General features: G+C 40.3%; 2 protein-coding genes across 6 annotated transcripts in view; one reads left to right on the top strand and one right to left on the bottom strand.

Moving 5' to 3' along the window:
- Positions 1 to 15,524, top strand: part of Nalcn (sodium leak channel, non-selective) — a 324,306-nt gene that overhangs the window by 239,187 nt on the left and 69,595 nt on the right. For all 5 annotated transcript variants that reach the window (XM_029469212.2, XM_029469211.2, XM_029469215.2 and 2 more), the window contains one exon: positions 5,606 to 5,679. In XM_029469212.2, the coding sequence (XP_029325072.1) occupies positions 5,606 to 5,679 (74 nt within the window). The remainder of the gene's footprint in view (positions 1 to 5,605; positions 5,680 to 15,524) is intronic.
- LOC147001949 (HAUS augmin-like complex subunit 6) lies at positions 6,738 to 9,953 on the bottom strand. The gene is given in 4 exon segments (XM_085828903.1): positions 6,738 to 6,825; positions 6,828 to 7,928; positions 7,931 to 8,596; positions 8,792 to 9,953. Coding segments are annotated over 4 exon segments (2,811 nt in total). The 5' UTR covers positions 9,816 to 9,953; the 3' UTR covers positions 6,738 to 6,805.

The raw sequence follows: 15,524 nt of genomic DNA, 5'->3' as shown, positions 1-15,524 counted from the left end.
ACCCAGGAAAGGATAAGTAAAAGCAATAATATAAAATAATTAAATCAATAGATCATGATTAAACCTTCTTAAATTCTTCTGTGTGTGTGTGTGTGTGTGATGGGCTGTGTGCATGATTGCATATGTGTGCATTTGCACATGCATATGTGTGCACATGTGAGCGGAGGCCTAAGGTTAATTCTAGGTGTCTTGCTTTGAATATCTTCCACCTTACATTTTGAGACAGAGTTTCTCAAAACTTAGAGCTCACTGGTTTATCTAGCTTAGAGCTCACTGGTTTATCTAGCTTAGAGCTCACTGGTTTATCTAGCTTAGAGATCACTGGCTTATCTAGCTTAGAGATCACTGGTTTATCTAGCTTAGAGATCACTGGTTTATCTAGCTTAGAGATCACTGGTTTATCTAGCTTAGAGATCACTGGTTTATCTAGCTTAGAGATCACTGGTTTATCTAGCTTAGAGATCACTGGTTTATCTAGCTTAGAGATCACTGGTTTATCTAGCTTAGAGATCACTGGTTTATCATCTAGATTAGAGGTCACTGGTTTATCTAGCATAGGCAGCCAGTTTGCTCTGAGGATACCCATCTCTGCCTCTGGAGGGCTGGGGTAGCAAACTGTCTGTCACACTGACCTGACTTTTATGTGGTGCTGGTATTCTGAAGTCCACTCTTCATTGCTTGTATAGCAAACAATTTACCTGTTGAGCCATCTCTTTGGCCCCTGGGGAAACCTTTTAAAATAAAAACGAAATAAAAAATAAGCTCATTATTACTATCCTGGGCATTTATAGTAGAGAATGCCACAGCAAGATACTAGAGCAAGTGACAGAATTGTAAAACAGCATATTTGAAACAAATATAGAAGCATATGCTGTGTCTCTGGAAGAATTGCCCAGGAAGGACCAGAAATACAATCTATGCCACATATGTTATGAGACTTTACACTTTAAAAGTGTTTTGGTCTTTGTCTCCTCAAGCAGCAAGTGACTTTTAAATTAACGAACATCAGGTCATCATCAGACATTTCAGCACAATCCTTTTGATCAAAAGGAACTGGAGTACCACATAGGATTGCCAGGAATGACTGTGGGAGACAGGCTTTATTCGTTTTTGTTTTTTATACCTGAGAAATCTAAATTTCTTGATTAAAGAGGCAGAAACCTGTTATCAAGATGGCATTGTACACACAAAGCACTATTTAATAGTATTCCCAGGAGCTTGTCTCAAAGAAACTTCTGAAAACACATTACCAGCAAAACTTCTGACAGACACATCAGCAAAAGTGACTCATATAGTAATGGAAGTACCAAGTGGCAGTGGGAGAGCACATACGGAAGATCCGCGACAACATGAGGGGGCAATTAAAGAAATACACCACAGCCATGTGCTGGGATGGTATGGGACAGACAGGAAGCAGAATACAGAGACTGCTCTTTCAATGTCTAGTCATCTTGGCTGCAAGTCTGTGGATCCATCACTGTTCTAAGATTATCGTGAACTATGAAATATAACTAGTGAGTAATTATGAGATAGCTGAATTCTTTCATTCCTTGTTAACTTGGAAAATCAAGTCTTGAAATCAAAAGAAAAAATTATATAGATGCCATACAGAAGAAGTAAGAAAGATTTCTATGTCCTGAATCTAAATTGAAATTATCGGAGTCAGTCCAGGCGAAGTCCCCAAATGGTAAGCGACTGGGCAGCAATAAACAATTCTGAAATCTAGATTATGTGCTTGAAAATTTTTTTCTCAACAAATATATCATGAATACTAGGAGAGATTATTATTGATTTTGAATAGGAAGTGCACATAATTGTAGAGCATCTTGTCATTGCTGAGAGCCAAGAAGCTGTGCCAACAGCTACCAGCATTTTGTCAAAAGAACTGATGGGCCAATAGGCAGTTGATCACTTGACCTATGATGAGAGGAAGACCATAGAGTTGATGGGTAGGGAGGAAGAGGGGAATCTGGGAGAAGTTGGAGGAAGGAAAGAATGCAAATAAAAAATAGCAATTGCAATGAACTAAAATCATCAAATATGTCTTAACCTTGAACTCATAGTGATTCTTTAATTAATTAGTCACTTTTAAAAGATTGTACAAAGCCATTAAGTATTAAAAACTGGCACAAAAAGATTAAGAATCATGAACTTACTTGACTGTTTTCCCTCGGCACTCTACTGGTAAAATAACCAGGGACAACTCCCTATTAAAGAATCATTTCAATGAAATGGAAAGAAATGACAATTTTGCAAGTGAGATAAGTCAGTACAATGAACATCAATGCTTTGGTGACAGAGCACAACAGCAAAGATGGCCCTGCAAGAGAGATCAAACTGGAACATTACTGGATCAACTACTGACTCACGTGGGAAACAGAAGGCAGAAGACCCTGTGAACCAATCTGCCCTTTGCCCTCAGCAAAGCCCACATGACCAGGAACTGAAGGAGAAGTGACCCACTCTGACTAAAAGACCTTTCTAAGAATCAGCAAGAGTTGCTCATACATTGCTGGGTTGTTGCAATCCAGATTACAGTAACTGCAGAAATTGAGTTGAATTTCATGGCTTTTAATTTCTGTGCTAAAGTATGCAATTTAGAGAAGAACATCAGTCGACCTCTCTGTGTCTCTCTGTATTTATCTCTGTGTCTCTGTCTGTCTGTCTGTCTGTCTGTCTCTCTCTCTCTCTCTCTCTCTCTCTCTCTCTCTCTGTGTGTGTGTGTGTGTGTCTCTGTGTGTGTGTGTGTGTGTGTGTGTGTGTCTTACTGGAGGCTGAACCTAAGATCTAAGCCAAGCTAGTCAAGAATTCTCAAGATGTGGGCTTATCTTTGAAATCAGAAGTTTAAGATGTTGAAAAAAAACTGTTTTACCTTAACACTTAAATTAATGCTTTTGTAATTGTTTTTGTTCACTAATTCAGTCAAGGAATTGCCACTTTGTGATTCGAATGCAATTAGGTTTGCAAATAAAACTGCAAAACATCAAAATATTTTCCACTAATCATTTGTTTCCAGTGCAAGCTCTATCCGACTGGACCCCCTCCCTATTTTCTACATGTTTGATGCACTTAGATTCAGTGTGAGCTGTTACTGAGTCCTTTCACTCTCCTGATTTGCAATTTATGGTCTCAAATTACACGGTTTGAAATACCTGTTTAGTCTGGTTCAGGTGCCTAGCAGTATCTTTTTAGGCCAGGAGAGGTCACCGAAGAGCAGTGTAGCTAGGAGTTCTTTGTGACTAGCACAGACTACGAACATCTTTTCTAATGAAAAAATATAAAGCTTCACTACAGCAGCCGAGGACTAAAGAACAACTGATATCTACAGACCTTTATTTGCTACTAAAAGAACAGCTTAAAATATATAAAAAGATATCTAGCATATCAAATACACATCTTTCAGAACACAATGTTCAGAAAACATAAATGTTATGTTTTAACATATAATCTACAGGTTATATGTTAAAACAAAGGACATCCTACTACTTCTGCTGTTAATTGTAATACCATTCTCAAGGACAGCCTGGAACATATGACCACTGCATTTGCTTTAATCAACTCAAGTTCATTGTACTAGATAGCATCCCAAATATGCAGTATGTGTTTTTGGTATCAGCTGCTCCTATGCAGTTGACAGGTGACTGAATTCCAGTTGCTGCCTTCTGCAAGAAGCAAGAAAGGCATGCTTTGAGCATAATGGTGTCTGCCTTCCCTGCCCAGAGTTTGCCATTGTTGGTCCTCCTGTATCCTGGGCCTGACTTTTGGCTCCTGGCTGTATGTTTCTAGCAGTCAGAGCAGAAGCCATCCCTGGTAGGCTCTTCGGCTGTAACTCCTGAACAGTGCTCCCCTGACAGACTCTTCTGAGATAACTCCTGAGCATTATTTCCCTGACAGGGTCTTCAGCTGTAACTCTTGACCAGTATCCTCTCAGCTTCAGCTGTAACTTCTGAGCCCTGTTCCCGTGAGATGTGCTGAAAGCCCAGAGATTGTAAAATTCTAGTGTCACCTCTTTATGCGTAACAAATGTTGGAAAGTAAATGCCCTTTTACATGCTACCATGAAATGTACCTTCTAAATAGATAACATTCACTCTAGGCTCTGTCAACATGTGACTGGTTTTCCTAGGTGTTCTAATCAATTCAAAGATGATTCAGCTTTGATTACAAAAAGACAAAAATTGTTTATAGATGTGGGTGGAAAGGTCAGAGTATTGGGTGATCCTGCATTTCATTTCAGATCTTCTGTGTAACATGGAAACTATATTTACATCATGATGTTATATAAGTGGTCAGTAGTGATGGCAAGGACCAGTTTGTGGGTTAGAACGATGGCTAGGTGGATAAAGTGCTCGCTATGCAAGCATGGGAACTTGAGTTCAGAGCCTTATTACCCACACACACACACACACACAAAAAAAAAAAAATCTGTGTGTAGCAGTAAGGATCTGTAAGCCCAGTGCTGGGGTACTGGGATAGAGGATCCTTGGGGCTCACTGGCCATTCTAGGCAGTCAATGAACTCTAGGTTTAGTGGGAGATTCTATCTCAAACAACCAAGGCATAGGGTGATAGAAGAAGACACTTGGTAAATGTTGACCTCAACCTCCACATGAACAAAAGCAGAAGAAAAGATGGGTTTGTGGCTCTGCTCTTTCCCAGGCTTGATGATATAGACATCTGGGTTCACATTATAGTGTTTGTAGACTGCTTAGTAAATAGGAGCCTGGCTTGCCTTACTGAGCTATTTAGTTCCAGAGTTCAAGAACCTGGCTCCTATGTATGTTTTGTTATTAATGCTGAACCCCCCATCTATCTCTCCCTTCTCCATCTCTCTCCTTCCCTTTTCGTCCTCCCATTCTATCTTCTTTTGACCACTTGGACACCTGGAAAGTGGTCTACTAATCTAACATAAAACCAGTGAGCAGAACAGAGCTGGCTTTTCCCTCCAAGACATTTCTCTTGATCTGTTTGTCTGGAGTGACTTTCACCATCACCACCTAGAGGGGAACTTTGACCTTCTTTCCTGCTGTCTGTATCCATGCCAAAAGATAAAAACACCCCCTGAAGTCATGTTCAGATTAGGATTGGATCACAGGCCAGAAGCATGCAGTGACAGAGTGTGGTCTGGAAGACATCTCACTGAACAGTAATAAATATGGGCCCCAGGTGTTAATTTCAACATCACATCCTTTGGAAACTGAAACACTTATTCAAATGATTGACAGTGTCACTACCAGCAATGTACACACCATACACCATACCATGGCTGGAGCACACAGCCTCACACTTAGTTAGAATCTCTGTACAGACTAAAAATACAACAAAGAAAGAACTTGATTCATATGTAAAGTGAAATAAGCCAAACTCAGAAAACTAATGCCAGTTTGTCACGTGTGCAGTGTAACTTTAAAATTATATGTGGGGGTGGGGGAAATGAAGCTAATGAAGATATTATGATGGGAGGGAGAGATATTAAAAGAAAAGTAATGTGACATAGAGGTCAAAGGGGAAAGGGAACTAGTATTTGAACAATGTCTTCTGCCTCATAGATTGTGAATAGAACATTCCTTTATATCCCAAAACTAAACTGGCCCTTACACTTTGCAGCTCCGCAAGTCTGTTTTCAGCATAAGGGCGAGGAACCTACTGGAAAAGGAGACTGCAGTCACAAAAATCTTAAGGTAATGCCAATAAACTTAAAGCATGCTTTTACACAAGTAGGATTATACGGGGGGGGGGGAGGGGGAGGAGTGCTCTTCTCAATGAACTCATTTTCTGGAGAGTAATATTTACTTTCAGCTCAATTGTAGAATAGTGCATCTTCATGATTACAAACAATGTCAAAAACATAACTAATGTTTATCTAGAAAACATACTATTTTTTTTTCTAGTCGGGCTTATTCAGTCACATGTATTTATTCCTTAGATAATACAAACAAGACCCCTGTCAATAAGGCAAAAACATACGAATGTTACTAGTTACTTAAATCCATGTTCAATTTTCTCAAATTATTTTGGGATACTCTGTAGGCACTAGGAAACGTGAATGTTTCCAATCAGTAAGTAACAAAAAACTTGTTGCTTTTCCCAAAACAACACCCACCATACCATCCACAGACCACAATGGTAAAACAAATTTGTAAATTTGCATTTATATTCTTGTTAAATATAAATAGAATTAAATTCTCAGTCTAAAGTACAGAGTTTGACAGTGTTCTTTAAATGTCTGTCCATCTCTATTTACCCATTTTCGTCAGTTCTCTCCAATCTTCTTCACCAACCACATGCATTTTATCCCATCAACATCACTCTGCAGGACCAATAGACTTAGAATTCATTAAGCCTGCTTACAATCTAAGGTGTGCTGCTTTGACTAAATATCCATCCAAAGGTAAAGGTACTTCACTTTGTGTTATTACCAGAATATTCCATTAAGATCCAATAAAATGGTTTATTTCTCTAAAATGAAAGGTGCAGTTATTCAGTGGCCATTAGGTTAGGCACTAACTCATGTTAATGACTGATATTTTTAACATAACTATGATATTGTCATTCACTTATAAGATTATTCTAGGAATCAAAATTGTTTTCTAAAATTTGACATTTTCTGTTCTTAAATACTTCATATTTCAAATTCATATTATTTACCAAAAAAAAAAAGACCTAAACACATTATAAGAAGTCAAGTACATTCTGAACTCCTTTGATGCTGAAAAGAGAATTCACTTACAATGTATGATATCAGCTGCAGTTCAGTGACAAGACTTCAGGGTAAGTGCATCACAGCTAAATCAACTTGAAAATGCTTCATCTTGTCAAATCAGAGAGTCTCTTGCTTCAAGGCTCTTACTTGAGATTTCTTCTTCTTTTAAATTAGGCAGAAATTCCCCAAGGCTACATGGTAAAGTGGTCTTCGATTTCTGCTCCAGCAGAAAAGCGTTGGTTAGTGATACTGTCTGTGTTTTTCCATCAAGTGGCACGAGGGGAGATGACTTTGTGGTGTCAATAAACAAAGCCTGAGTGTCCCAAACAGTGTGTGCATCATCTGCTTGTACAGCTTTGGCTACAGGGCTCAGTTCTACTTTGTGTTGTTCAAGCATCTTGGGATTAGGCAGGTAAGATTCTTCCCTGACTTTGCTAAGAGATTTCTTCAGAGCCTCATAACTAGTGAGATGAGCCTGTAAATTGGAATCTAATTCTGGAATAGCTTGTCCTTTTCCCTCATCATCTCCAAAAGCATCACTGTGCACATAACTCTTTGGTTCCAGTTTAAAACTGGTCTCTGAACTAGTAGAACTATTAAGACTTAGGCGACCAACTTCTGGTAGAGTTTCATGTAATATACCAATACCACTCAACCTCTGAAAAGAATCCCATAACAGAGTTTTATGTGTGGAAGGCTCAATGCGAGAAGCTTGTGAGTGGTCCGGCGGTACTGGAACACAGTCCTCTTTACTTCTACTCATCACATCTATTCCACTGCCCACAACAGGGGAGAATACGTCCATGTGACTAGTTTCTGAAAGCCTGGTAGTTGCACATTCTAAATCTTGCTTCCAATTCATTTTCTTATTTACCGAGTCTGACACATCTTCTGTTGGGGGTTCACTGGTCTGACTTGTTACCAGATGTTTCTGAGGTACACCTTTAAGCTGATCTGAAACAGCTTTCTCTTCAGGAAAATAAGACCGATCAAAATCTGGGGAAAAAATAGCCAGGCTAAATTCCCTCTGATTACGCAGTGTAGATGAAGACTCTGACGACACTTCTCTAGCATTGGCATCCACTAGAATCCCGTCTGAACTTCTGTTATCTTCAGTTTCAACAGCTTTTCTCCATGAGCTCCTAATATCAGTTATCAAGTTCTCTGGAGTCTGGGGAATTTGTTTCCTGGTTAAGAAGGGATTAGAAATTAAAGTGTCAATTAGTCCAATCCACCTTCTTTTCCCCGAGAGAGCTGTGGTGAGTCAGACAGGACTACTCTGGCAACCTCATCTACCAGACGGTCTTGCTCTTTCTGGAATGGATCGCTCCTCTTCACCGGCAGAGTCCCTCTGGAAACACCACTTTGTGCATTCTTTGCAGCATCTGATAGAGGAGAGTCTTCCTCTTCAGAGTCTGCTACTGTCTTATAAGTCAAGGTTTTCTCTATGGGAGTCCTCATATTTGGATCCTTCTCAAGGAGTGTGAAACTGTTTGTATCCGAGGACACAGCACACTGTAAGGGAAAAGGCACGGGGCTGTTAGCTCCATCACACACACTTCCTGGGGTATCCACTTCTCTTCTGCTACCACTTTCTTGTTTAGGTTCTTAATGTGAATCTGGAAGTGAAGCAGGATACTTAAAAAGTATACTCTTTGCATATACTTCCTCTGACACAGGATCAAATGTAAGAGGAGACATGGGAGGCAAAAGATCCACAGCTGCAGGTCTGTCTTTAATTAGCCTGAAAGGAGACAGACCAAGAAAGCCTTTCCACTTCATATGCCACTTTCCCTCCTTGTCAACAATAGACTGTCTTACTGCAGTGACCGTCTCTTTTACTTTATGCCTCATATGCTTCATATGTGATAATCTTTCCCTCTGAAATTTGGTTTCTTTTTCTTTTTTTTTTTTTAAGATTTATTTATTTATTATATGTAAGTGCACTGTAGCTGTCTTCAGACACTCCAGAAGAGGGCGCCAGGTCTCGTTACGGATGGTTGTGAGCCACCATGTGGTTGCTGGGATTTGAACTCTGGACCTTCGGAAGAGCAGTCGGGTGCTCTTACCCACTGAGCCATCTCACCAGCCCTTGGTTTCTTTTTCAAGGTAGTGGAGGTTTATTGTCAATCCTGCTTGGCCAGCCTTACAATGTTCATATTTCATTATTTTCAAGACTTCATTTAACAAGTGAATAATTGTTAAGAGGTTCAATTTTCCAGCCTTATAAACATTTCCTATCTGCAACTGACATATCTGCTCCTCAAGTCTGTCAAGTAAGAGCCTTGGAATACTAACAGCAACATTAGCTCCATCCAAAGCATACTGGTTGACAAAGCCGAAGAGTGAACTAATAACGTCTCTCTCCTTTTCCACAACCGTGAGTGTTTCATTCACTGAAGCCCACAAGGATCGAACCTTTTGAATCTTCTCTTGTGTATTACTCTTGTCATCATATGGCTCCATTCTTTTAATTTGGTTCTGTAGACTCGTGCACTCTGATCTTGCATTTCGTACTTGCTTAACAGACAGATTTGCATTTTCCTGGTATTTTTGCATAACATAATGCTCTCTTTGCAAAATCTGTAAAAATCTGTTACGTGCTACATGGCTTCTGGCAAGGCACTTGTGCATATCTTGTGGCTTTACATTAAATGTTTCTGCAAAATGTAGAGAATTGTTAGATTTTGTTTTAATATATTTGATTGCAACATATCTTGCAAAATGATACATCAGATGAATAAACTTAGGGCCACCAGGAGACATAAGCAATGAGCCAACAACTTGAGGAAAACTACTCCCACATTCAGCAGAAATCTCTTTTAACCATTCACAGCAATGTTTCCGGAATTCCATGTCAAGTTTTTGGTCAAATGGAGGCCAGCAATCTCTGAAAACTTCTTTGGCAAGAGCTTCATCCAATGTTTTAAACAAAAAATAAGAAACTATATGAAAGGCATCACGGTTCAGTTTGTCAAACATATTCTCTCCAAGGTGCGCGTGCGGCACCATCTTCCCGCCGAACGTGATGCTGGAGTTCGGATCCAAGCCCAGCGCCTGCAGGTACATCCAGAGATGCTGCTTTTCGAAAGCGGAGTCCAGGGCCGACCCCATGCTTTCCACGGGCAGGGCGACTGTGACAGAGGAAAACGAAGGCACCGAAGCCCTGAGGACCCTTGGACCCCTCCTACAGGCATCCCGGGGTGACGACAACCCCTCTGCAGCGGCCGCCCGCTGCCTCCTCTCCGAAAGCCATCCCACCACAAAAGGCCGAATGCGCCCAGAAAAACAAGACAGTGACTGCAGCGCTCCACGCATGAAAACATACTATTTTAGTATCATAATATGTCATGTGTTATTATTTCATGCATTTAAATAAACTGTACCTAAAATCATTTACAAAAAAAGGTAAAAAGAAATAATCATTCTTGACCATCTATATTTTTTGTGGTAACTAAAAGAAAAATCTGAAGGAAACATAATAAAAGTCTTTAAAAAAAATAATTCTGGATCCCTTCTGGTCAGCACCAGCACGGGGTCACCTTGGGTGCGGAGTCGGCGGACACCCCCAAGGTCCCCTAGAGGACTCTCCATGAGATCTTAGGACCACCGGTGAGTGGAACACAACTTCTGTTCTAATCCAATCGCATGGGACCTGAGACAGCATTAGGGAAGCAGAAAAGCCGGCCTGACCAGGGTCACAAATCCCTTCCAGTCAGCGCCAGCACCAGGTCACCTGGGCGAGGAGTAGGTGGACACTCCCAAGGTCCCTAGAGAACAACTTCTGAGGCAGACCCCATTTCGAGCTCCAGACATCCGGGCACCTTCCCTGCCAGAGGGGAGGTGTCTGCCCTGCTAAGGAGGGCTTTGCCAGAGCACCTGGGGGGCACCATCTTGGTTTGCAGATCCCTCTGAGACTAGTCTGCCCAGGTGAGAGTGTGGACTACAGAAGCTAACAGCTTCTGGGACAGACCAAAGTGACACAGCTTCTGGGACAGGCCCTGTTTTGAGTCTTCAACTTCTGCCAGGAGGCAGGTCCAAACGCCAGATATCTGTGCACCTTCCATGTAAGAGGAGAGCTTGCCTGCAGAGATTGCTTTGACCACTGAAACTCAGAAGAGAGAGCTAGTCTCCTATGTCTGCTGATAGAGGCTAACAGAATCATGAGTCGAACAAACTCTAACCATAGACAACAATAACAACTAACTCCAGAGATTACCAGATGGCAAAAGGCAAACGCAAGAATCTTACTAACAGAAACCTAGACCACTCACCATCATCAGAATGAAGCACTCCCAACTCAGTCAGTCCTGGGTACCCCAACACACCCGAAAAGCTAGACCCAGATTTAAAAGCATATCTCATGATGATGGTAGAGGACATCAAGAAGGACTTTAATAATTCACTTAAAGAAATACAGGAGGACACTGCTAAAGAGTTACAAGTCCTTAAAGAAAATCAGGAAAACACAACCAAACAGGTAGAAGTCCTTAAAGAAAAACAGGAAATCACATCCAAACAAGTGATGGAAATGAACAAAACCATACTAGACCTAAAAAGGGAAGTCGACACAATAAAGAAAACCCAAAATGAGGCAACACTGGAGATAGAAACCCTAGGAAAGAAATCTGGAACCATAGATTTGAGCATCAGCAACAGAATACAAGAGATGGAAGAGAGAATCTCAGGTGCAGAAGATTCCATAGAGAACATGGGCACAAAAATAAAAGGAAATGCAAAATGCAAAAAGATCCTAACTCAAAACATCCAGGAAATCCAGGACACAATGAGACGACTAAACCTACAGATAATAGGAGTAGATGAGAATGAAGATTTTCAACTTAAAGGGCCAGCAAATATCTTCAACAAAATTATAGAAAAAAACTTCCCAAACTTAAAGAAAGAGTTGCCCATGAACATACAAGAAGCCTACAGAACTCCAAAATAGACTAGACCAGAAAAGAAATTCTTCCCGACACAAAATAATCAGAACAACAAATGCACTAAATAAAGAGAGAATATTAAAAGCAGTAAGGGAAAAGGGTCAAGGGTAAGTAACATATAAAGGCATGTCTATCAGAATTATACCAGACTTTTCACCAGAGACTATGAAAGCAGGAAGATCCTGGACAGATGTTATACAGACACTAAGAGAACGCAAATGCCAGCCCAGGAAAACTTTCAATTACCATAGATGGAGAAACCAAAGTATTCCACAACAAAACCAAATTCAAACATTATCTTTCCATGAATCCAGCCCTTCAAAGGATAATAACAGAAGAAAAAAAAAAAAACAATACAAAGATGGAAATCTGTCCTAGAAAAGCAAGAAAGTAATTCTTCAACATACCTAAAAGAAGACAGCCACAAGAACAGATTCCCAACTCTAATGACAAAAATAATAGGAAGCAACAATTGCTTTTTCTTAATATCTCTTAATATCAATGGACTCAATTCCCCAATAAAAAGACATAGAATAACAGACTGACTACACAAACAGGACCCAACATTTTGCTGTTTACCGGAAACCCATCTCAGGGAAAAAGTCAGACACTACCTCAGAATGAAAAGTTGGAAAACAATTTTCCAAGCAAATGGTCTGAAGAAACAAGCTGGAGTAGCCATTCTAATATCTAATAAAATCGACTTCCAACTCAAAGTTATCAAAAAAGACAAGGAGGGACACTTAATACACATCAAAGGTAAAATCTTCCAATAGGAACAATCAATTCTCAATATCTATGCTCCAAATGCAAGGGCAGCCACATTCATTAAAGAAACTTTAGTAAAGCTCAGAGTAAATATTGCACCTCACACAATAATAGAGGGAGACTTCAACAAACCGCTTTCATCAATGGACAGATCATGGAAACAGAAACTAAGCAGGGACACAGTGAAACTAACAGAAGTTATGAAACAAATGGATTTAACAGATATCTACAGAACATTTAATCCTAAAACAAAAGGATATACCTTCTTATCAGCACCTCATGGTACCTTCTCCAAAATTGACCATATAATTGGTCACAAAACAGGCATCAACAGATATGAGAATATTGAAAGTGTCCCATGCATCCTATAAGATCACCATGGACTAAGGCTGATCTTCAATAACAACATAAATAATGGAAAGCCAACATTCACATGGAAACTGAACAACACTCTTCTCAATGATACCTTGGTCAAGGAAGGAATAAAGAAAGAAATTAAAGACTTTTAGAGTTTAATGAAAATGAAGCCACAACATACCCAAACTTATGGGACACAATGAAATCATTTCTAAGAGGGAAAATCATAGCTCTGAGTGCCTCCAAAAAAGAAACTAGAGAGAGCACACACTAGCAGCTTGACAACACACCTAAAAGCTCTAGAACAAAAGGAAGCAAATTCATCCAAGATTAGACAGCAGGAAATAATCAAACTCAGGGGCGAAATCAACAAAGTGGAAATAAGAAGAACTATTCAAAGAATAAATCAAACCAGGAGCTGGTTCTTTGAGAAAATCAACAAGATAGATAAACCCTTAGCCAGACTAACTAGAGGACACAGGGTCAGCATCCTAATTAACAAAATCAGAAATGAAAACGGAGACATAACAACAGATCCTGAAGAAATCCAAAACACCATCAGAGCCTTCTACAAAAGGCTATACTCAAAAAAACTTTTCTAGACAGATACCATGTAACAAAGTTAAATCAGGATCATGTTAATGATCTAAAGAGTCCTATATCCATCCCCTAAAGAAATAGAAGCAGTCATTAATAGTCTCCCAACCAAAAAAAGTACAGGACCAGATAGGTTTAGTGCAGAGTTCTATGAGATCTTCAAAGAAGATCTAATTCCAGTTCTTCACAAACTATTCCACAAAATAGATGCTGAAGGTACTCTACCCAATTCATTCTATGAAGCCACAATTACTCTGATACCTAAACCACAGAAAGACCCAACAAAGAGAACTTCAGACCAATTTCCCTGATTAATATCGATGCAAAAATCCTCAATAAAATTATTGCTAATGAATCCAAGAACACATCAAAACAATCATCCATCCTGACCAAGTAGGTTTCATTCCAGGGATGCAGGGATGGTTTAATATACAGAAATCCATCAAAGTAATCCATTATATAACAAACTCAAAGACAAAAACCACATGATCATCTCGTTAGATGGGGAGAAAGCATTTGACAAAATCTAACACCCATTCATGATAAAAGTCTTGGAAAGATCAGGAAATCAAGGCCCATAGATGAACATGATAAAAGCAATCTACAGCAAACCAGTAGCCAACATCAAAGTATGTGGTGAGAAGCTGGAAGCAATCCCACTAAAATCAGAGACTAGACAAGGCTGCCCACTTTCTCCCTACCTATTCAATATTGTATATGAAATCCTAGCCAGAGCAATTCAACAACAAAAGGAGATCAAGGGGATACAAATTGGAAAGTAAGAAGTCAAAATATCACTTTTTGCAGATGATATGATAGTATATAGAAGTGACCCTAAATTTCCACCAAAGAACTCCTAAACCTGATAAACAGCTTCAGTGAAGTAGCTGGATATAAAATTAACTCAAACAAGTCAATGGCCTTTCTCTACACAAAGGATAAACAGGCTGAGAAAGAAATTTTGGAAACAACACCCTTCTCAATGGTCACAAATAATATAAAATACCTTGGCATGACTCTAACTAAGGTAGTGGAAGATCTGTATGATAAGAACTTCAAGTCTCTGAAGAAAGAAATTATAGAAGATCTCAGAAGATGGAAAGAGCTCTCCAGTCAGAAAAGCGCTGGGGTAGCTAGGGCACAGGGTTGGCTGACACTCGCCAGCTACCCACAACACCCACCACAGGATCTTAAGACTTCTGGTGAGTGGAACACAGCTTCTGCTCCAATCCAATTGCGCGCAGGACCTGAGACTGCATTAGTTGGGGAAGCAGAAAACCGGCCAGAGTAGGACCACAGGCCTCTTCCGGCCGGACCAGCACCAGGGTAGCTAGAGCGCAGGTTCGGCTGACACCCTCCAGCTACCCAGGACCCCCGCCACAGGACTTTGAGACTGCTGGTGAGTGGAACATAGCTTCTGCTCCAGTCCAATCACGCAGGACCTGGGACTGCTTTGGTTGGGGAGGCAGAAATCCGGCCTCAGTAGGGCCACAAGCCTCTCCGGTCAGAAAAGCACCAGGGTAGCTAGGGCGCAGGGTCGGCTGACACTCGCCAGCTACCCACAACACCCGCCACAGGATCTTAAGACTTCTGGTGAGTGGAACACAGCTTCGGCTCCAATCTTTAAACAGCAACAACGACAACAACTAACCCCAGAGATTACCAGATGGTGAAAGGTAAACGTAATAATCTTACTAACAGAAACCAAGACCACTCACCATCATCAGAACCCAGCACTCCCACTTCGCCCAGTCCAGGGCAACCCAACACACCGGAAAAGCTAGACACGGATCTAAAAGCATATCTCATGATGATGATAGAGAACTTCAAGAAGGACTTTAATAACACACTTAAAGAAATGCAGGAGAACACTGCTAAACAGGCAGAAGACAATAAAGAGAAAGCACAAAAATCCCTTAAAGAATTGCAGGAGAACACTGCTAAAGAGTTACAAATCCTTAAAGAAAAACACGATAACATAATCAAACAGGTAGAAGTCCTTACAGAAAAACAGGAAAACACATCCAAACAGATGATGGAAATGAACAAAACCATACTAGACCTAAAAAGGGAAGTAGACACAATAAAGAAAACCCAAAATGAGGCAACACTGGAGATAGAAACCCTAGGAAAGAAATCTGGAACCATAGATACCAGC

The sequence above is a fragment of the Mus caroli genome, unplaced genomic scaffold (assembly GCF_978045245.1).
Source record: "Mus caroli unplaced genomic scaffold, Mus_caroli_1 scaffold_12, whole genome shotgun sequence".
NCBI lineage: Eukaryota > Metazoa > Chordata > Mammalia > Rodentia > Muridae > Mus > Mus caroli.
Note: the sequence above shows the minus strand (reverse complement) of the source record. Positions and strands in the feature narration are given on the sequence as shown.